The sequence below is a fragment of the Thunnus thynnus genome, chromosome 10, assembly GCF_963924715.1.
Source record: "Thunnus thynnus chromosome 10, fThuThy2.1, whole genome shotgun sequence".
In the NCBI taxonomy this organism is placed as follows: domain Eukaryota; kingdom Metazoa; phylum Chordata; class Actinopteri; order Scombriformes; family Scombridae; genus Thunnus; species Thunnus thynnus.
The window spans coordinates 10,307,281-10,333,453 of NC_089526.1; the positions used below are offsets into that span (position 1 = coordinate 10,307,281).

Sequence of the window (26,173 nt, forward strand, 5' to 3'; positions counted from 1 at the left end):
CAACGTCGTACTGTAGACACTAGGCTATAATTACACCGATTTACATGTTATGACAGAGTGTCAGATGTCTCAATTTTAGGATGTTTTGTTTGCTGACAAAATTATTCTCAATTAGTATTAAAGACACTTGTTTATTTCAATTTTCTTGCAAAGAAAACGAGCCCTGTATTTGACATGTGTGGCATAGTGCGCATGAAGCACATCTGAACACCACACTATTGTGTGGGAATAAATATTATCAAGCCAAAAGTGGTGCACGCATATTTATTCCACTGGGGAGCAGCCCAAGTTTGTAATCAGGGCTAAAACACGCTGGCATTGTGTTTATTATGTGCTTTTATCCTGTGGAGCTCAGGAACATCTTGATCATTGCCAGTTTTGAGGCCATAAAGAATCCACATTGTACGTTAATTTTACCCACACATCAAAGGAAAGCTTCAGTTACCAACCTCTATTTTTCTCATTCGTGGCACAAACACACACACACACATACACTCCTGCAGATACATAGTGCAAGAGAGACATGTCATGACACACACACACACACTAGTTTTCTGTCTCCCTGCAGCCGGTTTGTCCGGGTGAATGCAGATGACTATTAACTCTGAGTGGAGCTGGAGCTGCTGGCTCTGGCAGCCCTCAGAGCCTGAGTAGAGACAGCCAGTAATGGTAGCCACTGACAAACAGCCACACTGTCAGCAATCATAAAGACAACAAACACAGATTTATGCTTCACACTGCACTTTGTCACGGGTGTGATCTGCCACAATCCGTCAACCTCGCTCCCTCATGCCCTCATCGGTGGTGCCAAGGGTCACATTCACCTGGCAGCCACTCTGTCTCCTCTGAGACAATTACACTTATTAGTGACAATTTCAGTTCATTCCCCAAACGCTTTGATATTTCAATAGCAAATAATAATTTAAATAATTTCCATGTCTTGGTAGAGAGGCAGTTCTGTATCCTGAAAGACGTGATTAGATGCCAGATTGTTTTAGGATCTAATGAAGACAGAAGATTGGGCAGTGGCTAAGTGTAAGCGTCTGTCGTCTTCTCTGAAAATAAATCATCCACTTTTACAGTAATTGCATGTGCATATTCATCCATGCACATTTACGAATTGATGTGGCTATTTTTTGCCTGCATGGTGAATTGAATCATGATTGATCAGTGTAAAATGAGAAGAGACGGAGACTGGGAGAGATGTGAGTCTTTGTCAACAAAGAAACACTGACACACACCTACCTGCACATCTACTATACACTGAAATGGTGTTTCTAAATATGATATAACTGCAACACCTCAGGGAGGTCTGCAGTACACTTGACAAACATTTATGTGCCTCAGAAAGAAAGAAAAACTCCCTGGCTCAAAATACAGATTGTCCGATGCACTTGAGAATGGTTCACCAAGCTTGCCAGGAGCCCAAGGAAATTTTCTGATGTCCTAATTTTAACAAAATACTACTTAAGGAGATGCATGCAGTATAAAAGCAACTACTAGGAAATTTAGCACTTGAAGTCAATAGTATGCTCATTATTTAAACCCAAAATACAGCAAGTATTGTTTGTTTTAATATAAAAGTGTTTTTTCAATTTTACATTTTTACACTGTTAAATAATTACTATTATTATATAATTATATATTATATAAGTATTTGTGCGATGTGGTCTGTCTGAGCTACTCCACCAGCCAAGCTATATTTTCAGATCTTTTCATTCTTTTAAATGCATTTTATTTATATGATACATTTCATTTCTACGTCTCTAATGTCTGAGGGTAGGGCGTTTTAACCTCTTCACGTACATATTCTCGTGCAAACTGGTTAAACTTCATTTCATTCTGGGGATTTTGGTGTGTTATTAGTAGAGCTAATAGGATTTGATGTTTCAATCCCCGTGGTAAGTCGGCACTCTTGATGTTGGCAGTGGGACTGGAGTGGTGAAAGGGAGGTACGTCATTCGTCATCAAGTGGGCATCATCCTTCTTTGACGTCTCATTGATAAGCCTAAACATCTCCAGAGGGCTCTACGGTGATACCTGGCGTCCCAGTCCCCCCTCCTTCTATCTTCATCCTGCAGCCCAGTTGTTGTCTTTCCTTTTAATCCAAAGCCAATTGCTCCTTTTTTCTGCTTCATTTGACAAAGACTTGATTGCTTGTTGGAGGGAGCGACCTGTCACCCCCGTTTTCTTTAATAGACTGATCGTAGATGCATCCCACTTCTACAGGGAAAATCTTGGTTTTCCAGCCATTCTGGGTAGCTTCAGTTGCCAGTTCGGAGTATTTGGTCTTTTTCCTCTCATAAGCTTCTTCAGCACCGTCTCTCCGTGGTGATGTCAATTCCACAATGTATGCCAGCTTGGCGGTTGTGGACCACAGGACCATGCCTGGCTGGAGTGTTGTAGCCACAATGTCTGGGGGAAACACAAGCTTTTTTCCCCAAGTCCACATCCATTTTCCAATCCCAAGCAGCCTGCAGAATGCTTGCATCCTTTGATGTTAGTTTTTGGTCTGGAGGTTGGCCTGCTGGTACAAACGGTATGAAGCAGACATTTGCCGCCGATGTTTGTGGGAAAGCATTTGTGGTGGTCTGCCTCTGTTCCAAGATTGATGCCAGCTTTCTGAGAACTCAGTTATGCCGCAAAGTATAACATACTTAGGTGAGGTTCTTAGTGCATCCTGTTAAAATGTGCCTTAGTGATGCGGGTGCTTGACAAAGAGAGCCAGCGGTGTCTTTTCCCAACCGCTGCTTCAGGAGGTCATAAGTGGCTTTGATGACAAAACTTAGCTGAGATCCCTCCATTTCCCAGATGCCACACCAGCTGAGTTTCCTCTTTGTCGCTCTGCCTCCTCCTCACCTCCTCCACCACGAGCCGTCTCTTCTGCACTGATGTTGCCCTGTGCCATTGAGGAGCTTTTGGGACGAGCCCAAGACCGGCTCTCCCATGATGGACTTGGCCAACCACATCCCTGAAGTGAAGAGCAGATTTAGCACTCTGAACGGTTTCAGATGAGGTCCGATTACTCCCAGTCGTTCTAAGATCGTATCTTCAGATTCAGTGATTGATCAGTGATGATTCATGACCAACCTTGCTTTGGTGCATTTGAATTCTTCCACAAGACTTGCAATTGGTAATTCCAATGTGCCTTCCCCATACAGTCTGACAGGACTTAAGCATCGTGGAAGTCTCTTTCCATTTGTTGATGGAGATTTCATACACAGTTAAAGGCCACATGAGTCTTGGGAGTATGCCAAAAACTGTTGAGACAGCTATTCCATATATATAATATATATATATTCCATATTCTCAGCAGATATTCGATAAGGGCGAAACTACAAAAAAGTCTGTAATGTCTTTTAATATAAGATTAATTCTCACACTATACTTACCCGACTCTTTTAATTCACTTCATGATTCTCATTTTTGTCCACTGGAGTGATCTCTGTTACATGCAGTATGCTCTGTTGAATTACAATCAGCCAAAAATATCATTTTCTTATGGTCTTGGCATACCAGGGTAAACTATCCTTAAGTGTGTTGGTCAATTATATTTGTAATATTTCTGGTGTAGTGTCTGTGTAATAGATCTATATCGTTCTTCTTGTCAAACAATATTATATTGTTGCACTGTATTATATATGTCTTCTGTATACAAAGGCACACACAGTAACTCATGGAAAAGAAAGGGATGGAAAGACACATGCACACACAGTGATATTCATGTACACATCGTTCTTAATTACATTACAACGTCACCAGACGCAGTTACTTGAACTGCTCGAATCTAACAGCTTGTTAGATTCATCTGCTCAGGCCTGTCTGTCATCCAGAGCTCGACACATGGTGACAGCCCCTCTATAACTCGTTAGCAGTGAAACAAGGACAGACAGACAAGGACAGCGTTACTGTATTTGACAGGATTTGACAGCATTTGCAGCAGATTTCAGTCGGTCTCCCCTCACCAGGAGGTTCGGATAACAGCTGCTGCTTATTGCGATCGGTTTTCACAGGATCTGTTCTTTCTGCGGGGATGAAACCTTAAAAAGGCAGATTTGCAAACACAAACGCTGAATTCTCCACTTTTATATAGATTGCAGCTAATGGGTTTAGTAAAGCAGAGGCAACAGATTTTAAACTCTGTGCCAACTGTTTGAAATTCATCTTGACCATACGACTTTGAAAACAAGCGGCTTCCTGATGCAGATCCTGATGAGCTGCTCAGCAGATTGGCAGAGTTGATCAAGCTGGCCCACTCTGGTGGCAGAGCCAATTATCAAGACAAAAGAAACTCCAGAATGTTTCCGCCAGTGTTAGTCTTTGCCACATTTTTACACAAGCTGTTGTTGCATAAAGCTTGAACAAGTTGGCAAGACAGTGCCGATTAGCATTTGGGGTTTCTTGAGTCTGACAAAGACTTAACCAGTATTTATTTTCTTTCTCTGTGTGTGGGTGGCATAAGAGGCTATATATGAGTTTATTATAAGGATCCTCTATCAACGGTTTGGTCAGTATGACTTCTAAATGGGTCATCAGACTTATTCTCATCTTAGAGAGAGTAATAAAGATTAATAAAGACTCTAAGATTGGATTTTATTCCCTCTTGTCACCTCACAGATTTTAATATTCTACTTCTAGACCTCTCTCCTCCTCGTCCTCTACTCTTTCACTCAGTTTTTCCTGCTCTCTCCATATCACTTCTTGTCTGGCTCAGCGATTCTCTCCCACCATTTGGAAATTTACTAGATCAGGGTGAGATAAAACCACACGCCGGGAACCGATCAGTCCGATCATTTTACTCTAACCCTCTGTCTTTTGGAGTTTTCATCTACTTTCTTTCAATCTCTTGTAGTTTGAATTCACACAAATAGGCTCGGCTATATATACTGTCCGGGTGTAAAACAAAACAGAAGAAAAAAGTGAGTTGTGATTGTTTTATTGATGGATGTGGACGCTGCAAAGAAAAAGTGTCAAATAGAGTTATTTTACACCGACCAAACCTCCGTTTTTTGTCCTCTACATTTGTGCTATGGAGGTTTTATCGGTTGCGAAGAGGAAAAATGGGTTTAAAGTCATAAAAGACAGTAAAAAACATCCACAAAGTGTGGCCACAAAACACACAGGACCTGCATTGTTACAGGTCATAGAGATAACTCACTCAGGGGTCCATGCTCATGTTAATCTAACCATATATAAAGAGGAAAAAAATGGAAAGGACAACACAAAGGTACAAATATTTCCATTTAGACCATACTTTTTCCCCACATTATTATTTTTATATGTGGTCATTCACTAGTAGACTTTGGACAAAACAAGTCATTTATAAATGTCAGCTTTGGCTTTGGACTTTTTTTGTTGTTGTTGCTATTTTCACAATTTTTACATTTTTCATTTTTCACATTAAAAGAAAAAAACATTTTTTTTTTACATTTATGAACCAAACTATTTAGTATTTAATTGAAAATCTAAAAAGCAGATCAATCGATAATGAAAATAATCATCCTAACAGGTTTTCTGGATGTGGTTTTGCTGATGTTATATGTTTTTTCTTTGAAGCAGTACAGTATTTCATACAAAATGTATAATTTATGGGTGAAGCGTTTTCTTTCTTACTGTTTTAGCCCGTAGGCTTTAGTACAGGGGCACCATGAGACTTAAAGACTTTGTTCTTGTTAGATTTTAAGAAGATGAAACAGAACCATCTGTTTTATTTATTCATTGGTCTGTCTTATTTGTTTGTATGTCATGTGATAGTATTAGCCTGCAGGCTGACTTTTGGCTGTCTCAGCTGTCAGCAGAGTATTATGACACACTAACAGTATTGCAGGTGACTTAGTTTTATCCTGTGAATGTGTGCAACTGCAGAAGTGCTGCACAGACATCTTGTACAAACGCACATTTTTCAAGAAAATCTAATCTATTATTATTTTTACAATTGCTGCTGTTTATAGATTAAAGGGTCCCCCTGTGTGTTTGTTGATGATTCCCATGAAGCCTCTTCGGCGTAACTAGCAACATGCACTGGCATCAACTCCTGATACACCACAGCGAAAATCTCCTGAGCCAAACCAGGACGGCAAAGCGACTGGATAATTAGCACATTCAGGCCTATAATTCCACATCTCAGATGAGACTTAAGTGAGTGTGAAGTCTCGTGGGTGTCACTGGGAAACTGAAGAAAGGAGCTGTGTTTTTCCGTCATAGCAGGCACAGCGTTCGTCTGCCCTTTAGCAGTTCGCAAGTGCAGATGCAGAAGGCATGTGTAAGCAAAGTGTCACTAAATAGGGCAGAGTGCATGAAAGAGAGAGAGCTGAGTGGGAGTGAATGGAGTTAAACATTATTTCTCAGGCCTATTGGTAAAGAGAGGTCAAGAGGGCACCGGTTACTGAAATGTGTGGGAGTTTCCATCAGTACAAATATATAGGGATATCATGTCGGGACATAGTTGCAGAACCAGGTAGAGATATTGAGACTCCAGGTAGGTCATGTACAATTTTAACCTCTGTTTTCATGTCAGTGTATTGGAAAAACTTTTAGCCACCAGCAGAGCAGCTCTAGGGATGGTGATGTTGGGTGGTTGGTCCACCACTTTGATCCAGACTGAAACGTCTCCACAACTACTGAATGGATTGTAATTATATACAGACATCAGTGATCTCTTGACTTTTCCTCTAGTTGCAAAGCAAGGTTGAGATTTTTTTGTTTTGAGTGAAACATCTCATAATTATCGGATGGGTTGTCATGACATTTGGAATTTAGGCTCACAGAGCTGCTAGCGTGGCTGTAGACTCTTTGTCTTGTTTGTTCTGGGGTTTTTTTCATTTTTTTTTGCCTGCACTCATTTGGTGTTGTGGTCACTTGCTGTGAGCTTGTGCTGTGAAGTGTGAAGAAAAAAAGGGTAGGAGCTTTTGTCAGTAGTGATAAATAAAACTGTGGTGGCAATTGTCAGTAAAGTTTTGTTGTCAGAGGCACATATCCTCCTGAAACATCCTAGAACAAAAACAATCCCTCACGTCGCCCTGGAGTCACTTCTGTCGGCTTGAGATGTCTGTATACAGCACGAAAATGTCTGCATTAGCTCGAGGTGGCAGTTTCATTACATTCAAATCAACTTTGCAACAGGATAAAGCTTAAAGATTGAAAATAGCTTAAGTATATTTATATCAGCACTGTTATAATCTAGATGTAATTGACTTTTCGGTAGAATGAGCACAGATACGTGGCTTATTGTTGTTGCTGTTAATCTGTTAAACCTCAAAAGGATGCTGCACCCAGAGGCCAGAAAGAGTTTGTGCTGTCAGTTCAGATACGCAGTTTACTTGCAGGCTTTTACACAAGACACTCTTTTCACTCAGAAGTGAAAGTTGGGTGAGAAAGTAGACTTGGGAGAGGAAGTTTGTGAAATCGTCTCAAAAATTGCCCACAGCAACTACCGAACGTTATATTTTGTGTACTGAACCACAACGCGCCTGGAAATGGAGAGAAATGTATCGGTTACTATTTCTAGCATCATTACCAAAGCAAAAGTTGTTGACTGAGTTCAACATTGCATACACCTCAGGCAAATGTGAAGCGCGTGTGTAGGTTTGTTATCCTAAAATATTTTGAGCAACCAAACATATAACTGGATATTTTACTTATATCTATGGTGGCAGGTTTTAAACTTAGATACTTAAATATTATATGACATCGCTGAGAAAATCTGTATTCCGCCATACGTACTTAATATCTCCAAGTTTGTATATGAGCCTTTAATCAGTTGTTAATGAGCTGTTTTTTTTTAAATATATGCTCTCATTTGAGGACAAGATAAAGTAAAATCAGTTGGTAACGAGGAGACCTACAGCAAGGTTGTTGTTTACCTCTGTGGAGCTGTTTTTTGCCTCCTAATGACCTCCTGTCTGCACTAAACGAGACCCAACTTGCTCCCAGTCATGGAGACGACTGAGGAAATAGTGTCATTTATAGTGCCGGGAGATGCTTCAGTGAAGACGGCGTGCCCCAGAGCTGAGGTCAAGCTGAGCTGACATTCTCTCTCAGGATGTGGAGGGCAAAGGACATTTTGCGTTGGTGGTTCATCATTACCGATATTTACCAGCACATTTTCTGTCGTTCGTGCAATTTGTCCCCGTGGACTCATTTGTCACATGCTGACATGTGATTCTGGCTACGACTATGAAGACAGAATTAGCAGGTTCAGACTTAAAGCCCCTATAATCCATATTATGAACAGAGGGTCAAATTACTGTGTAGTGTGAAAGTAGTTACTGATAGTGACAAACCCACAGAGAATTATCACCCTAAAGAACATTTCAGTGTCTTTCAGCTCGTAGTTTGGGTTCATTCTCACCTCTCTAAACAAAGTTTGTTTCCAGATGCAGCAGGCATCGTTTCAGAGATAATACTTCCTTTTTAGATAATACTAAATGTAGGATGAATATTGGATATAAACACTCCACTTGAATGCTGATGTCGCTATGTCTGTTGAATGTGAAAATAAGCAAATTTTCACTAAAACTTCAGCCATAGAAACTTTCTTAAGTGATAAAATGTCTATTTTGTGCTTAGAGGCTGTTGTGCTGCCCAGAGTCAAAAAAATCATTTAATTCAGGTTCAGCTGAGATGACACATTTCAGCTCCAGTTTATGGACTGAAGTCTTTTATAATTCTTTTTTTTTCACGTTACCACACTTTGTGGCATGTGAACAATATGTTTTAATGGTGATGTTTGTGTGTCAGTGTGTGTAAACACATTTACGCTGAAGCAATTAGAGATTTAAAGATGATAAAGATGAAAGAATAAAGCCAAACATTTGCTACCTTGAGCTTCTCAAATGTTTGAAATAAAAAAAATTTCAACATTGTTTAGAGATGTTCACTGACAAAACCGAAGACCTCACCTTGAGCTTCAGAAACTCATAGTCCTCCGTTTTCTGACATCTTGCAGGGTAAATAATTTATTGATAAATGAAAAAAAAATCTACAGATGAATTCTTAATGTAATCAAATGTTAGTTGCAACCCAAAAAATTAGTAACTTTAAAACAAGACACTGATGATATTTATGAGTTTCATTCTTATACCACTGAAGTCATGTGAAGACAAGTATATTGAAACAGAAATGTTTATAATTGATACAGTAATTAGCTCAGTTAACGACCTCATCTACATAACTGTGCGTTTATTATATCAGCGTGAATTCAGTGGAACATTAAGCAGCTCGAATGCCTCTTTTCCCACCCAACAGCTTGGGAGCAAGCAGCTTCTAGTGCTGCTGAGACACAGTTGAAGGATGTGGCTCAGTCAGCGAGGCCAAATACAGTGGGAGGTATATGATGAGAGACAGTTACACACAGAGACAGCAAGAGGGAAGATGGACTGTAAAGAGGTGTATAATAACGGCAGAGTGAGAGCGTAGAAAAGTCCCACGAGACCTCAAAATTATCACAGAGCACTCGGTAGGGAGTTTCTGCACGTCCCCAGAGAGAGCGGCGACCTACGCGCAGAATGCTGCTCTTGTTTTTTCATGTGTGTATTTGTGTCTACGGATGTATAGAGAGAGCATCAAAAGCTGGAGAAGAGCTCTGAAAATAGACATATCCGGATAGATAAATTCTAACATATTCTAAAGGAGGTGAAGCAGAAGATGGGTGTGAAAAAAAGATGGAGGGGCGATAGGTTGGGTGGTGATTCAGCTATAATTTATCACACAGGAAGTATTTGATTAATTATTCACCAGGCTGTTAATTCACAGTTTAATGCATTTAGTGGAGATGTTTATGATACAGAGCACATTCTCTTATGTCATGTTGATGTATGTTTAGGGAGACATTAGCTACTGATTAATTACCAGATTCTAAAAGATAAGTGTTATCAAAGAAATAAAACGTGAAACATACCTGATGAGATTCAAAACCGTTAGCTATTGGTTTATCTTAATGCGTCTCTGCTTGGACCATTTAATCAGGGTTTATTGGTCTGAGATGGGAATATAGGTATTCGCTGAAGCTTCACTAACCCCAGCTCGTAAAAATGCATCATGGGAATGTAACAAGAGTGGAGCAATCGAGTAAAAAAAAAAAAAAAAAGAAACCTGATGTATTGCGACTGATAACCATTACAGTCTAATGTCTGTCAGTTAAAATGCCATTTGAAAAAACAGTCACTTTCCATTTAAAATTATCATAGTGAAGACTTTGGAAAAAGAGACACATCCTCCTCCATGTTGTTGATTGTTGCTGAAAAAATTAAAGGAGCTTCTCACTCAACGCAACATAAACCCCTTTTTTTGATTAGTTTATTTATTTTATGTATCATCAGCGTGGGTCCAAAGACTACTCTGAATAATAAAATAAAATGGGAATGTCAGTTTTTTTGGTACATGCTAATATACTGTAATGATAGATGGTGTTGTCTTTAATAGATAAGCCTCTTTTAACAACAGTTGTATAAATTTTAATAGCGATCTTGAACATGCAGATATCCACAAATGAAATTATCTAATGTGTCACCACACTGTGTCTATTTAAACTCTGATCACACAATTTAATAACATAATGTTCTTATCACTCACTCTTTGCAGTTGGGTTGATGTCACCAACCTAAATATTGAGCTGTGTGGGGTCATCATTTGTGAGGTCTCCTCTTTTTTTTTTTTTATTGGCATAAAGTTAAGAGCTTCCTTTCCATCAGTGAAGGCTTCCTAGCGTGCTACAGAGGTTAGTGGCCATTAATGCTAATGTTGGAGACTGCTCTCACAGCTTGGACGCTGATCAAGGCTATCATTACTGTACAATATAAAAAGAAAAGGAAAAAAAAAAAAGGCAACTACAGCTTTCTGTCCTGAAAGTAGCTGGGTGGAGCGGAGCACCATTGGGAAGCTCGTCTCAGCAGAGGCAGCAGCTTGGAGCATGCAGCGTGCTAGACAGACAGAGATTAGAGTAACAGGATCTAATTGGTCCCTTTCATGATTTCTCCATGTTAATTAGCGACGTTAAGTTAAATCACAGTCACTAATGCCGGGCTCAGGCTACAAGAGTTTTGGTCTGTTTTATCCCCGATTCACCCGTCCTGACAATCGAAGGAGAGATATCTGGTCTGGGACGTTGGTCGGTGCTGATGTTCGGCCCAGATTATCTGGTAATGTGAGGGGTTTACAGATCCAGTCTTAAACCTCCAGAACTGCTCGCAGACTCATCGTCTCATCGTATCAAACATGTTTGATATTTAGGAGTAAAAATCTGGATGATTACGTCACTGCTTTCCGAGCGGGATCACAATAGCCAATGAGAGAGACAAGTCTATAAGAAGTCGCTACATTTCCTGCCTCGAAACTGGAACATGTTGACACTTTTTTTTTTCACAATAGCACTAATAATTTATTTTCATTATACCAACACAATTTTACATTGCAACAGTGGACAATATCGCTTTTGAACTAGCTAGCTAAACATTAGCGTTAAAAGCTAACGTTAGTCGTTAGGGTGTTGCTAAGCAAAGGTAAACATTCTGGCCCGTGAGGCTAACGTTAGCTAGCATGCTACTGTTGACAGACTAAAACTGACCTCCAGTTCTTGCTGAAGAACAGACACATGTGTTGACCGCGTCTCCCCAACCATTTTTTCATCCGGACTCGTTTAGCGTTCTGCTTTTGTTTTTTCTAAAAGCAAAGCATTACCACCATGCAAGCACCGTGTCAGTCTCCTTTTTGTTTTCATCTGCTTCCCAATGAGATCATGTGAGATCACATGAGGTGGTGCATTGCTCCCTCAGGCATGATAATCTCAATAATATCCAGTAGAGTGTGTGTGATGCACCATTATTTTCAAATCTTGTAGTGTGTGCATGTTTGAGATTAGAGAGAAGAACATCTGTGAAGTTTCTCCTTATGTGTGTGATTCAACCCAATTTCAAAATCGGTCAGGATTTTATAACTCCTGTAGTCTGAGCCCAGCTTAAGTGTGAATCACCAGTTCTGGTAGGAGAGGCAATCATCTGCTTAATTTTTAGCCTTGGCTCATCAGGTTTTTTTTTTTTTTCTGTCACATCAGGCTAATTTGGCTTTGAAATGTATGGCAGTTGAAACCTGGACCACAGGGACGCCAAGAGTCATCTGCCCAGTGACAATGATGCCTCTTTATTAGCAGTAAATCATTACATTAGCATCTGAGCAGGACACACCACTGGGCAACAGTCTAGTCAGCTCCTTGGCACACAGCAGCACAGCGGCCATGCCAATCAGGCTTATGTCCCAGGCAAATCTGGGCTGAGTATGACGGCAATCTTTGCCATGGCTGTTGAAATACTCATCAACAGAGAAACCAGCATCAAACACTGTCAGCAACATTGCATGGCACTGGTGAAGCAGAACACCTACAAGGTACGGCAGCAATGTACCCAACGAGTCATTACACTCATTATTTTATTTTAGTTTCTGCGGTGGCTTATCTTGCGCAACAATTACATTATGCAAAACAATTAAAATGCAGATTTTTCTTGCAGTATCATGCATATTTTGAGTACTCGAAGCATTGTTATATGCAGTATCCTGTTGCCTGTGCATTTTGAGGCTATTTTCATCCAAGTGATCACCTTACCTTTTGGAAATGATAGCATTAACTACACGAGGCGGCATGGGAGATGTATGCAGTCAAATCCTATACATACAGAGCTCAGCTTGTTTTCTCTTGGCATTGAATAAGCTTCATCTCTAATTCGTTTGTTGTTTGTACTGTAAACATGCAACACTGCAATGCAGATTTGTTCTAACACCATATTTGTTCAGTAATCATCCTTCAGAAAGTCTCTTCAGTCACCTTATGCTCCAGCAGGCTGAGAAGTGAAGATAGGCAGAGAAACTGGAGGCAGAGTTTCATCTTGGTGGCAATGGTGGTGGTGAGAGCTTCCGTGTTTACTCTAACAGCCTTGTGTTGCCTCCTAATGAGGTCCTCAGCTTAAACACCGTGAACAGAGACAAGACCGAAAAAGTGTAAACCCCCCCCCTCTCCCAAAAAACAGGTGTTATTCTTTTTACTGTATTTCTTTGTCATGCTTGCTGGAGAGCGGTTATGGTTGCTGCACCATGTTGTAATGTGCCTTGAGGAGTCACAGCACAGTTAAAATGAACTCTGTGCTGAAGCATGTGTTAGCGATTTTTAGTTAGTTGTGTTTTTATAAAAATGTAATCTTTTATTTAAACAGACCAAGATAAATATCTCTTTTTTAAGACCACAAGAATAAACGTGCAGTATATTGGTTCTACGTATAAGAAAGACTTGTGGCGAGTACAATGTTTTAATATCTCCAAAAGGAATAAAAGATTTTAATGTCAAGGTTTTTGTATGTCATTCCATTTGTAAAAAGTATAGTGGTAAAATCAGTTTTTCCAAGCATAGATAAATGCAGTACATCTAAATTTAAAATGTCCTGTGACTCTATAATTACTATAGGGTCACAGGACCCTATAATTAGTGCATTTAAATGGGATCAGAGAGCAGAGGTAGTGAGGCAGTTTTTCCAGTAGAGCTTCATAGATAACACACAGTGAAACTCCCTTCTGTTTTAGGAATGATTTCCTAATGATTGATCATTTATTTGCAAGAAATTTGAAAATAAATAAATGTTAAATGTAGCCAAAAACTGAGATAAATAGCACCGTCACATTCAGACGAGATGGGTAAATGGCCAAGCAATAGTGCATTGAATGAAACTGAATGGTTTATATTGACATTTCCCATAACTGTCTTTGATCTGCTCTACATTGATTTACTTTTTCCATCATGAATATCACTTTGTGCTGTCAGACTGATGGAAATTTCTATGTTTACATCAATACAGAGAAACTTAATTAGTCACTGAAACTCAAATAGAAGTTTCACATTTTGTATTTTCTTTCATGCAAGGTAAAGGGGGATGAATCTTCCATTTACCCATATCAGCCGGATGTGTTTGTCCAATTAATAGCTCAAGAACACATAGCTTTGAGCATTATTATTATTTTGTGTTTCAATCAGAAGCCAAACTTGGTTAATGAATAAGAACAAAACAAATTTACCTGTGAAAAATTAAAATCCTACGCTGGCAAACGTCATTAAGATCAAACCAGTTCGAATGTGAGCCTGAGCCCTGTTAGTCTAACCCAATCTGATATGCAGTTATTCAGCTTCACCTTCCATTCGCTAAAAAATGAATGCATATTTTTTTATTTATTCATGTGGAAACAACCTCTCAGAAGGCTTGACATTGTTTTTAATCTTCTTACTTGATATCTTGCTTATGATTTGATGATTGAATTGATTTATGTCAGTGTGAGTTTAAGTTGTATTGTTTAGTGTGGGGTTCAAAGAGCCCCAGGGTTTGCTTTTTTAGTTGATTTAATTGAGATGCAAATCTGAAAGGTTGCCCCATTTGCACTGGAACAATGCGTTAGTTCTTCCTAAAAAAAAAAATACATCAGATTAAAAAATCAACAAAACCCATTTTATTAGAAACTGTGCCTGCAGGCTTGCTTTACGTCTAAATGCACTTTCCTGGATATTCAAATATTGCATCTGTATGAATGGAAGTTTTAAACAAAGCCTGGTAAGTGATTTTTTTTTGGGGCCTGTATTAAGTAAAAGTCAGATTAGCAAAACCTTTGCCAGCATTACTTGTCTTTCTTCACTATGCCTCATGCCTGTCTCACTGAGTGCCACTATCACTGGTGATAAATAGACACTCCATTCCTAATCACTGCCATCGTACTGCCATTACTGAGTGGGCCACTCATTTCAGGGCTGGCAAGACAGCTCGGCTCAGCCGCCCTGCCAGAGGCATCAGTGCTTTGTCTCAAGAGATGTCACCAGTTCCGCTGACTTCAGGGATGCCGCCGGCGCCTTGGGTTGTGCATCTACTCCACTGTTATTACCTGATTCTTAGAGTTATATAACACATGACAAGATCAAGGCGTGTTAAAGGAAAAGCTTGACATTTAGGGAAATATGCTTATTTTTCATGCCAAGATTCAAAGATCGATACCACTTTCTTATCTGTAGCTGAACTAAACAGTTAGCTTAGCTTAGCATAAAGACTGGGCACAGGGAAGCAGCGAGTCTGGCTTTGTCCAACCTCAAGCTCACTAATTAACACAGTATATCTTGTTTGTTTAATCAGTACAAAAAAAAGTAAACACAATGGTCTTCATGCTAAGCTAGGATAACTGGCTTCTGGCTTCACCTTCATACTTACCGTACAGACATGAGAATAGTATTGATCATCTCATCTAACTCTCAGCAAGAAAGCAAGCACGATTATTTTCCAAAATGCCAAACTATTCCTTTTGAAGAACACAGTTTGTCAATTTTATTTTCATTGTTAAGTTGCTGACGTGAATCATCAATTATTTTGCTTTGAGATCATCTAACATGTATTTTAAGAGACAAACACATTTGATGATCATTGATGCCAATTACTGATTAAGTCTGTCTTAAATATATATGACAAAAAAGTACTTTAAGTATAATAATACAAAAAGAGGGTTAAGGACACAAATGTTTTTAAGAGATGATATATATGGAGATAAATGATACCGTTGAACAGATGCCAGTGATTCTCCATCTCTATGCTATTCCTCAGAGTAGAGCTAATTGCCCTCTCTGGCACCCAATTACAGATTCCTTATCATCCACACTTGAGATAGCAATTTCCTTCTCAATGGGTCTCCAAGTCAATGAGTACCAGTCTGCTTCAACTTTCAGCTGACATAAGAGGCCATAATTTAGGTGACATATTGAGACACATGGAGTTTTACCTCTTACTTTATATTTAATTTAGAAACGAGTATAGACTAAATACGTTTAATGTTGGCAAACAGAAATGGCTTCCTGGTATAATTTAGGAATTATTGTTGATTTAACCCTCTGGGAAGGTTTCATAGTCAAAGCAAGAGAATATTCAAATTTTCTTCCAATTCCAACAAGTGCAGTAAATGTAGTATAGCAAAGTATGTTTGAGGTAAGTGAAGGGATCTCAGTAATTCAGGTATTTACTGATTGTTTTTACCTTAGGACTAGATACTTATAGTAAGAGAATTGAGGAGGCACACTCTACTGTATACTGTAATTATATAAAATCCTAAAGTAGTTTAAAAAGAGAGGATTTTTAAATGGAGAAGACATCTTATACTGTTGATACGCTTCTTTTCCGCAAAAACATTTTTACAATTAAAGGCCAGTCGCTAATGGAGGCTGGGTAAAAAATCATTGAGGTGTTGGAATTAAACGTAGTCTACCGGCTCACATGGTAAATCCAGCATAATGCACATTTCCACGAGATTTATTTCATCAGTACCACAACAGAGTCATGTCATGTTTACCAATCTGCTGCTCTGAATTGCTCTTTTTAACAGTATTGATTTTATTCACCAATTGATCGCTGTTAAGCTACCATCAGTAAAACTCATTACTTTATTGTTCAATTCTCTCCACAGTTGTGGTAAACAAAGGCCCCAGACACTATTTGAGAGTTATGTCATAAATCAAATAAACCTGTCAAATAATTTCTCTGTGTTTAGTTATTTGTGAAAAAAAAACTTGGACTGATCTGATACAGAAAAGTTCTTACTGTGTCCAATTCAAACTCTAAACGACAAAAAGAAAAGCTACAGATGGTGTTTCAAAAACATACAGCAAAGCAGCAAAGGGGTTTAAATAAAATTCAACTTGAGCCAGTAAACTTACTCTCCATTAATCGATATTGCCCAGCAGTTGTAAGACACTCTCAGACAAAAGAGGAAACAAAACACCAGGGAACTTGATTACATGACTTTGACTTTCTGGCCTGACTTTTTGAGCCTGGCCTTGCAGTAGTGGTTGATTTCTTTGGAGAGTGAATCTCCATTACAACAGGCTTTCAAAGAGAGGATGGGGAGCTTGGGAGCCTGGCGGTTAGACAGACTACCTCATAAGCAGAAGTTCACCGGTCTTATTCCCTCAGTGTCTGATGTGTCCATCAACAGCCAGACAACCTGTCTCTACTTGAGAGAAATACTGAACCCCTCCGTTTTAAATCAAATTTATCAGCTTATGTAAAACAAAACCAGAGCAAAGTGTAAGATGAGAGCAGTTTGGATGGCGCTAATACATTGATATTGATGCTTTGGTGATGCTTTGCTGCACTTGGACTACATTATTGGCTTGTATTCATCCTTACTGTCATATACTTATCAGTACACCACAATATCCTAAAGAGGGATAATAGGGTTAATCAATCAATCAATCACTCAGGCAGTAGAGGTTTTGTAGTTTTATCATATCTCTTAGCAACCACATCTGCTGTTGTAATGGGGATTCACTAGAAAATTGTATTTGTGTGGATAATACCCAAAGAGATGTCAGAAAGTTTGTAATTTCAGTAACTTATTGAGTAAAAGTCTGATGTCATTTAGACTGCTGTGCACAGTTATAAGATAAGTCTGATGATATTCAAACAGTCGTTTTCTTATTGTCAGTATATCCCATGCAAGGCCAAAATCAACAATGAATTGATCCTACAAACAAGTATTTTCTGTATAGCCAAATTCTGATATAACTTCTTCCTCTGTACCAAAACTGTAAGAAAAAAACCCCACATCAATGAGTCCCACCGTTGAGTGACACGTTCCTTCGTTACCATGAACACAGACACTCTAGTTTATTTTTGAGTCGATCCTGCATCCTTCAGTCCTGCTGCTGGAAATACTCACTGGTACACCAAATCTATGGCTTAAAATAGGGCCCAACAAATGCAGTACTTAGTCTTTGATGAGTATGGTTTGCCAAAAAAAAATGCAGGAAATTATTTAGCCTGTATTGAAAAATGAAAGTATACATTACAGATTTACTGCTTCAGTAGGAACCACTGGACATGAGGCTGAGACTCACAAAATTGCATTGTTGGTTTTGGTATTTTAAATGGTATTTGTTGATAATATAACAGAAGTATAGAATATCACCAGCCTTGTCACGTAAGGTCCTCAAACAGTACTAACACCAGTTTCTACAACGTACAGGGTCTGCTGCTGTCATTACAGAACACAAATGAGCAGCTAATCACAACCACTGTTGCCCAGTGCCTGAGTATTTCTGGTATTTACCTGGTTGCAACATCTGAATCAACACCCACATCTCAAATATTTCAAATGTCTGGTGTTGCTCTTTTGTATGATCGTTTCCAATCAACACCTTTTTTTTAGGCAGGACTAAGGTTGAACATCATCTATCTCAGCTATTTAAACTTGCTGAAATCAGAACAACACCATGCAAAGTCATTTCTTGTGAGAAAAAGTCTTTTTTTCCCCCTGTTTCCTCCACAGGTAATAAAAGGTGTAATTTATCATTTGGCACTTCTGGTTCTTGTGGAAATGAGTCTGAAAGATTTGATGCTCACAGATGCTCCTCATGTACATTGCAGAACTACACTGAACAGAATTCTTGAGTTTAATTCCTCTCTTTTTAAAAAAAAAAAATATTTCTGAAGACTGCAGGAGATAATTATTTTCTATTAACACCACTGTGCTGCTTTATCACTGACTTATGCTATGGCTGAGTATGACATTTGACAATGTGATCTCTTTGGTTCAACAGAATGGCGAGGCATCGCTTTTTGAGGTGAACATCCGTTACGTCGGCGGGTTGCTGTCAGCCTACTACCTGACAGGAGAGGAGGTAAGATTAATAGATGTCTCTTATCCCTCTACTCTAGCGAGATCCGCTGCTTCCTTTCTTCCCAACCAGCCCCGCAGTTTGAATGATGAACAGGCTACGTTGTGAGTGAATATGTGTATGTGTGCGTGTGTTAATGTGTCATCACAGTGCCCACATAAAATGAGCTCGCTGGCATTTTCACATCGCCTGTACAGTATAGATACAGCATTTTTTTCTTATTTAACGAGTTTCACTTTAAAAAAAGAAAAAAAATGGTAATTGAAGAGGAAGTTTAAACCAGTATTCACCTGGTTTTATGTCTGCACACATCCAAACATTGTGTTCCCTATAGTTTAATAGCAAAGACCCTGTTTTAACAACCAAATGAGTTGCTGATTATGTGCAAGAGTTCCTCTAAATAGTAGAAACAGAGTGAATCGTTGAACCACAGAGATTTCACTGCAGATAAAAAGCGAAGTTCTGATTTATTTATTTTTTTAAATTTAAGTCGAATTATAATTTTTTTAAACTCATATTTTATTTTGATTTCAGAATCTTAAACAGTGGAGTACAAGTTCAATATAATTTTACATTTTAATGTTCTTTTTCTGTCATTTAAATGTTTTATTTACATTTGAATATTGAATGTTTTAGTATATCCAACTTCCAGCTGCTTTCATATTTTTCCAGCTATGAATACAGAGAAAATTCAAAGAAATCGAATTAATTTCAGTAACCTTCCCGCTTCCTTATATATGTATCTAACAAGGAGAAAGGGAAGAAATGTCAATCATTGTAAAATGTATGGCATGTAAGTGTTTTAAGAGTGTAGGATGGATTAAATAACCTTGCATAAACAAGGCCATTACAGGACTTAACGTCTTTATAAATTTGAGCTTTTAGAGCCTAAGTGTTTTTGCTCCATCTCATATAAATTGTGGCATTTTTTTTTTTTTATTTAAGCTTAAAATAATCATCCCTAAGTACACATTAGTTCAAATCTGCTGTCTCTGCCTTATTGTTGCAGTATAGTATGTAATTAAGTGTTAATGTGACAATGCTCAGAGGCTAGACAAGCAGGCTTAGAACTGAGAGGTCATTTGGTTTAATTTAAGAGGCAAAGTGACTGAGAATAGCTTTTCTCTGCTTGAAGAACTACCACAGTTGTGTCCTTGAAGAAGCCACAGTCAGTGGCAGTGAAGAAGTGTAAAAGGCCTGCGGTTACGATGGAACGCTTCCAGGTGTGAAGCTGTGAAACTTTATAAGTGTGAAGCACGGCCTCGCCAAAAAAGAACTGCGAGTGCTCGCTAAACCTTGGCTGGCTAAATAAAGGTTTAGAAATCGCCTGCATCAACCACACATCACAAATGGTCCAGTTCATTATCAGTATATTGTGAAATCACTGGAGGTCAGCATGTCACCGTAATGAGCATCTGCCTGTAGCAGCCTCCTGGAGCGTACACATACTGTACACTGTACTTCTACTGGTTTGAACGCCACCCAGTCGAAGAGGCTGAAATCTGTGCAGAAGCAAAATTAATGGAGAGCGTATCCAGTAACATATGAACACTCCAGTCTGTTTAATGGACATTGATTTGCAGGCCGGGCGAGTTTAGGGAAGAGCTGTATAAAAATTGTCCACTGCAGCTGGATGAGTGAAATATGAATACATTGCTGGAGCTGAATATATTTTTGAATCCATTATCCCACATTTGTGTGCCATTAATGCCATGCAGAAAATGTGCCTCTTTTTTATTCACCGGTCCATGGAAATTTCTATATGTGGCATTGATAATGACATTTTCTAATGTGAGTGTGAGCGAGTGCGCAAAGCAATAATAGAGTGTATTATCCATGAAGTTTGCTCTTATCTTGTTGTGTCAAACATGTACATTAGAGCCAACTAGTCTTGGTGAGGAAAATCTGTAAAAAAGAGACAACAGCTACCTTTACACCTTTTGATCTTGTCTTTATTTTACCTCATGTTGTTGCTGCAATTCTTCGTCTCACCACACTGAAAACATTCTCGTCGATTTGGTTAGTATCACCCTCCGTCTCTGTTGTTATATTCAAACAACTGCGGTGCCTTTTCCCATGAGTTTTCTTTCCTATGGACTTTCTCGGTGTTTACATTACGCTATCATTCCCCGGAGATGGAGCACACTGTCTCAGTTTCCTGACGGACGTATCAATACCCTTTACCGCGGCGCAGTTATCCATCACATGGCTCACTTGTGTGCTTTCTGTGAAGGGTCCCTGAGTGTGAGATTTATAGCTACCTGATCCCCCTACCCTCAATTCCCCCATTAGGGTCTCTTCCTAGGAGTCTGCTGTTCCATCCGCATGATAAAACTGGCAGATTGAAGGTCTCTCGCTGCTGCAGAGACTTAAATCACCTGAGATTCAATGTGGTGGACTATTATGAAACTGTGGATCCAGTTTGACCAGAGGACATTGGGCAGCTGGTGCCGCCGTAAATGATTGCCGGGGAGCGGGTGATGATTATGGCTCCTTGCGGGATGCAGTTTGCAGGAGAAGTGCTTGGAGCAGAACTGGTGCAACACCTGATCATTAATAACCTCCTGTTGTTTTGACCGAGTGTATGTACTGTTTATGTGTATGTTTTCTTGGGGCCCCGGAAGAATCATGGTTAGTCTTTATGGAAGTGGTCCTCGGGTTAAACGTCTGGTTCAAACGGGTCTAGTCGCAGTTCCCCCTGCTCCATTTGCTGCTCTTTCATCATTCACCATCACACACTCCTGGCCAGGCCAAATGCCTCTGACAGAAGTGGCATTTACTGTAGGTTGTGTTGTTATATACCCACCTGCAATGTCCATTTTTTTCCGTAACTTAGGGCTGTAACACTTATTTGCATTACTGATTTCTCTATTGATAATTCTACGATTAATTGTTCACTCTAGAAAATATCTGAAAATAGTAAAAATGTCCATAATAGTTTCCCAGAGCCCAAAGGTGACAACTCTGCCAGTACTGTAGCAGTTGAAGCTTTCTCAATACGGAGTACACCAGTTTCAAACTCGTGTCCTTCGGAGTTTAAACCTGGAAACTGGAGGATGTGGTTCACTCTATTTGCAACCAGTTCAGTTATTGCACTTCACTATAACTGTAAATAATGTGATGAGGTTCACCTTTATGGCTTTGAGTGAAATATCGTCACAACTATTGGATGGATTGCTGTGACATTGACATGACATAACTTTTCATCTGTCGCCATCACCAGGTCAAATTTTTAATATTTTCATTCTTTTGTTAATGACAAAGTATCTGCAAAACTAACAACATTCCCATCAGCCTCAACTGTACTTTGCGTTTGGTGCTAATTAGCAAAGGTTTACATGCTAACATGCTAAACTAAGATGCTGAACATGATAATATCTATGAAATAGTTCATAGGAGAAGGCAGGTGCACTGAAATTCAGTCAAGTACTCTGCCTTCAAAAAAAAAACAGTCTATGTTCTCCAGAACAAAGTCAAGAATAAAGGAGCATATGTAAACAGCTCTGAGGAAGGCTTTATGCCGAAACACGTCAGCAGATTTGTCAACCCATTGATGGTGAATAAATTTATCTGACAGATCTATACGTGAGGTGATTTTTTTTTTTTCTTAACTATGGAGGGCCACCTTTTTTCCTGTCTTTGTTCTGGAGAACATAGAATACCTGTTAAATATCAGCATGTTAGCGTTGTCATTGTGAGCATGTTAGCATGGTGATGTCAGCCTTGGGCTCAAAGCACTAAATACAGTATCTCAGAGCTGCTAGCATGGCTGTAGATCAGTCTGGTTACAATATCTTTGGTCTAACTCTTGTTATGGAATCTCATAGTTTTGTGATTGGTAATCAGTGGCACTGAATTTGTTAAATGCGGTATTACAATTGCTCACAGTAAAGACTTAAGAGGCCAACTTCTGTCTTCAACCTTTATTGGACGTCAGATTAGCTCACTTCATACTCTAGCTGTTCACCTACATTGCTTGTTTGCCTGACTAACAGTCCCAAATCAACAAAATTGTCAACAAAAGTGAAGTTGGACCTTGTAAATGTTGGCATTTTTGCTTCAGAAGTGACATAAACAATTAATGGAGTAACAAAATTGTTGTCAATACAAAATATACTGTAATATACTATGCATTTATGTATTTTTTTCCCACTCAAATATCCTCTTATATCCATATACTTATGCTCAGCTCCTGTATGTAATCATTGGAAGTGGATTCTATTTGAATTCATTTGTGTGAAGGTCTGTGTCCCTTATACATGTATGAGCATGTGTCTTTTCAGGTACTGCTGCATATTCTATGTGCCCCTTCTTTCACCTCCATATAAGAACACGCGTGTTTGTACGTGAACTCAACCTCAATTTCTCCACTACTTGTGTGTGCACTGCATGCCCACGTGCAGCCCTGCGTGTGCACGGCGTGTATGCGTTTCATTTGTCAGTGTCCGTTTATATACATACAAATGTATGTGATGGTGAGACCTTGTGGTCTGATCCTCTTCCCTTTGCAAGAGCAGAGAACAGTGAAGGGGGGAAAAAAAGGGGGGGCGGTAGGAAATGTATTCAACAGCCTTGTGTGAAAATTGCCTGTGGGCTGAGTTGAAGCAGCAGGGAGAGAGGGAGGCAGCAGCCGGCAGAGGAGAAGAAAGAAGTGTGTTCATATGTTCATCAGCGAGAGGAAAGAGGAGACGAAGAGTGGGAGAGGGGGATGAGGAGAGGTGAGGAGTATATTCATCAGCAAGTGTGAGAGTGCATGTGAATCTGATACATTGTTCAAAGAAAACAAATCCATCCCCTCTGATGCCATGATACCATGATATTCACTTAAACAGTATAATTAGTATAATTATGCAGGGCTACTTTTTTTAGAAGGTATCATTTGGGGATACAAAGGTTAAAAGTTCTAAATCACAGATGAAATTGTTAAGGCCTCACCTGATAGATCAGATAAAAACATCTACAATTATTTCTAATAAATCATTATTTTCCATTACATTTATATATGATTTCAACTGTAAAAGAAAAAAAATGGAAAACAGCACTAAATTAAAGGCTCATAGACTTACTTTTGCCAATAAATGTGATGAAAAATGAAAGAACCCATATTTTCACACATTCAACGCTCAGTAATAAATGAGTTCACTGACACCTTTTGTTCTGGTTAAAGACAAGCCGCAAGTTTAAGGACTGAGAACAATAAATTCAGCTGACTGCTTTTAACAACTTGGCTTCACAGTCCTCCAGGAGAAGGGCAGCGGCCTAAATGAAACATTAGCTTTAAAGAATCCCTTTGCCAGTCAGGACTATCTGTAAGAATTAGCTGTGAAGATGCCACTCAAACTACGGACTTTGTCGTTGGGTATTTGGTCACAAGGACACTCGGTTCCTCTTTTTAACCCTGAAAAATCACAGACTGCGTATGTACCTGCTGGTCTATGGTAGAGACCACATCCCTGATCCAATGTGCTTTTTCTCTATGAAAATGTACTTTCTTTCCTACAATCTAGCTCTCAGTTGACCTTATTGTACAAGTGTGTATGTGCCAGCATGTAACATGGCAGTGCAATAGTTTAGTATAGTCACTCTCCCTTAAATAACTTAAATAAGAGTATAAGGTCAAAGTGAAAATACTGAAAATTACCCTTTAAAATGTTGTGGACACATTGGTCATTTTTTAGTGGCAGAGTTCTTGCATTCAGACTGCTGGCTGTCTGGCCAGTGGGAATCCATCAGCCAAATACAATTTAGATTGAGTGTGTATGAGTGAATATGAGTTTTCTCTTCATATTATGGAGGTTTCAGCTGCAGTTCTCCTGCTGTTTAGAGAAGTAGAATCCTGCAGCAGACCGGTCTCAGGTGATGATAGACAGCTGTCAGTCCCTCTCGTACATGATAGACAGGTGGGTGCACATGTACATGTTTTATTTATACATATAAACAGACTGACTGCATCATAAAAGGTATACAGAATATGTAGCAAGAGTTAGTCTGTGGTTAAGGTATATATGACAACAGATATATACTGTGGTACATAAACAGGCTTTCGTAGAGGAAACAATGTAGAACAAACAGCTCAAGAAACTATAATATAAACATGTAAAAATGAATTGGTTGCTGATATATAAACTTCTACAACATCTTTAATATTTCAATAGTGTGCAAACATTTTGATTCAGATCATCATCTGAGTTGGGCGAATTGTTCACTTTCTAATTTACATTCTGTGTGACCAAAGGAACGTGACCATGGCAAATTAAGTGGAATTGGAGGAATATATTTTTAAAAATTCCAGTTTTTCTGGGGAAGGGCCTCTAGACTCCCCATGTAATTGGTCCTCTCCCATGTGTGACGGACTATTTCTGCCCATGAAAGATGCACAGAGGCGGTGAAGAAGAAAGACAGACAGATGGGAGAGGAGAGTGAAGGGAAGAGAGTGGAGAGGCAAATAGGCAGAGAGGGAGAACAAGCAAGACAAATGAAGAAGAAGAAGAAGAAGAAGAAGGAAGACAAATACAAGAGGAGGAGGAAGAAGGATGGTGACAGGGTGAAAATTCCTGGCACATTCCAGCAAACACAGGGCAATAAGCAGGGAACCATTTAATCAAGGGCTAGTGGTCTTCAGTCCACCTCTTTTGCATGTTTGTGAACTTTTGGGAAACATGCAAGGGCCACAGCTCTAACCTTTTCTACTGCAGAGCCGAAGAGATCAACATTAAGTAACTCTGGCACTTCAGGCTTTGTCTTTTACTCTACTAAAGTTCACAAACTTCAATCTGTCTTTATGGCCTGTGGGTTTCCTTTTAAAACCTGGTGGTATCGTTTAAATACCAGAATTTTATATGTTTCTTTGTGAGACAATGTGGTTTTTTAGAGGTCGTGTTTGCACTAGTCCACGTTGTTTTTCCCTCTAATTTGTTTGATCCACTTCAGTCTCCAAATATGGTTTTATTTTGGGTCATAAGACATTAAGAAGATAACACAGTAGAGCGCTCACACATATGAATATCACAGATATTAAGAACAACGCAATATATTGTAAATTCCTCTCAGTTTTTCTTTATTTCTCTCCATTTTCATGTTTTTCTCTCTCTCTCACAGCATTATTAAGTCACATCATTAAGTGCTGAGAGAAGCTCTGTTGTCATGTTAGGTTGCAGTGTGTGCTGCATGCATTAGCAGAGGAACCAAGTTTTGTTCTTAGACTGAATGATTTGACCTTTACTCGCCTGCTTGAGAAGATCATGCGGAACAAATTGATATTCATAACAGAGTTAATGTCGACCAGTATGTCTTAAGACTCAATCACAACCTGATATGCAGGAAGAATATGAAAATGATCTGTCTCTGTACATGTGCCTGCATGTCTGTTTTTATCTCTTTTTCTTTTTTTTCCTCTCTCTCTGCGTCTCTCGTTCTTACAGCGCCTCCAGAAAACTTCCAACTCCCCTGACAGTTTCTGCAGTGATGCTGCTTAAATCAAAACGGGTTGCATTGACA

The 26,173-nt window shown here is 39.2% G+C and overlaps 1 protein-coding gene across 4 annotated transcripts in view; it reads left to right on the top strand.

The window, feature by feature from the left end:
• Positions 1-26,173, top strand: part of LOC137191070 (mannosyl-oligosaccharide 1,2-alpha-mannosidase IA) — a 200,154-nt gene that overhangs the window by 119,038 nt on the left and 54,943 nt on the right. For all 4 annotated transcript variants that reach the window (XM_067600887.1, XM_067600888.1, XM_067600885.1 and 1 more), the window contains one exon: positions 18,599-18,679. In XM_067600887.1, coding sequence (XP_067456988.1) covers positions 18,599-18,679 — 81 coding nt within the window. The remainder of the gene's footprint in view (positions 1-18,598; positions 18,680-26,173) is intronic.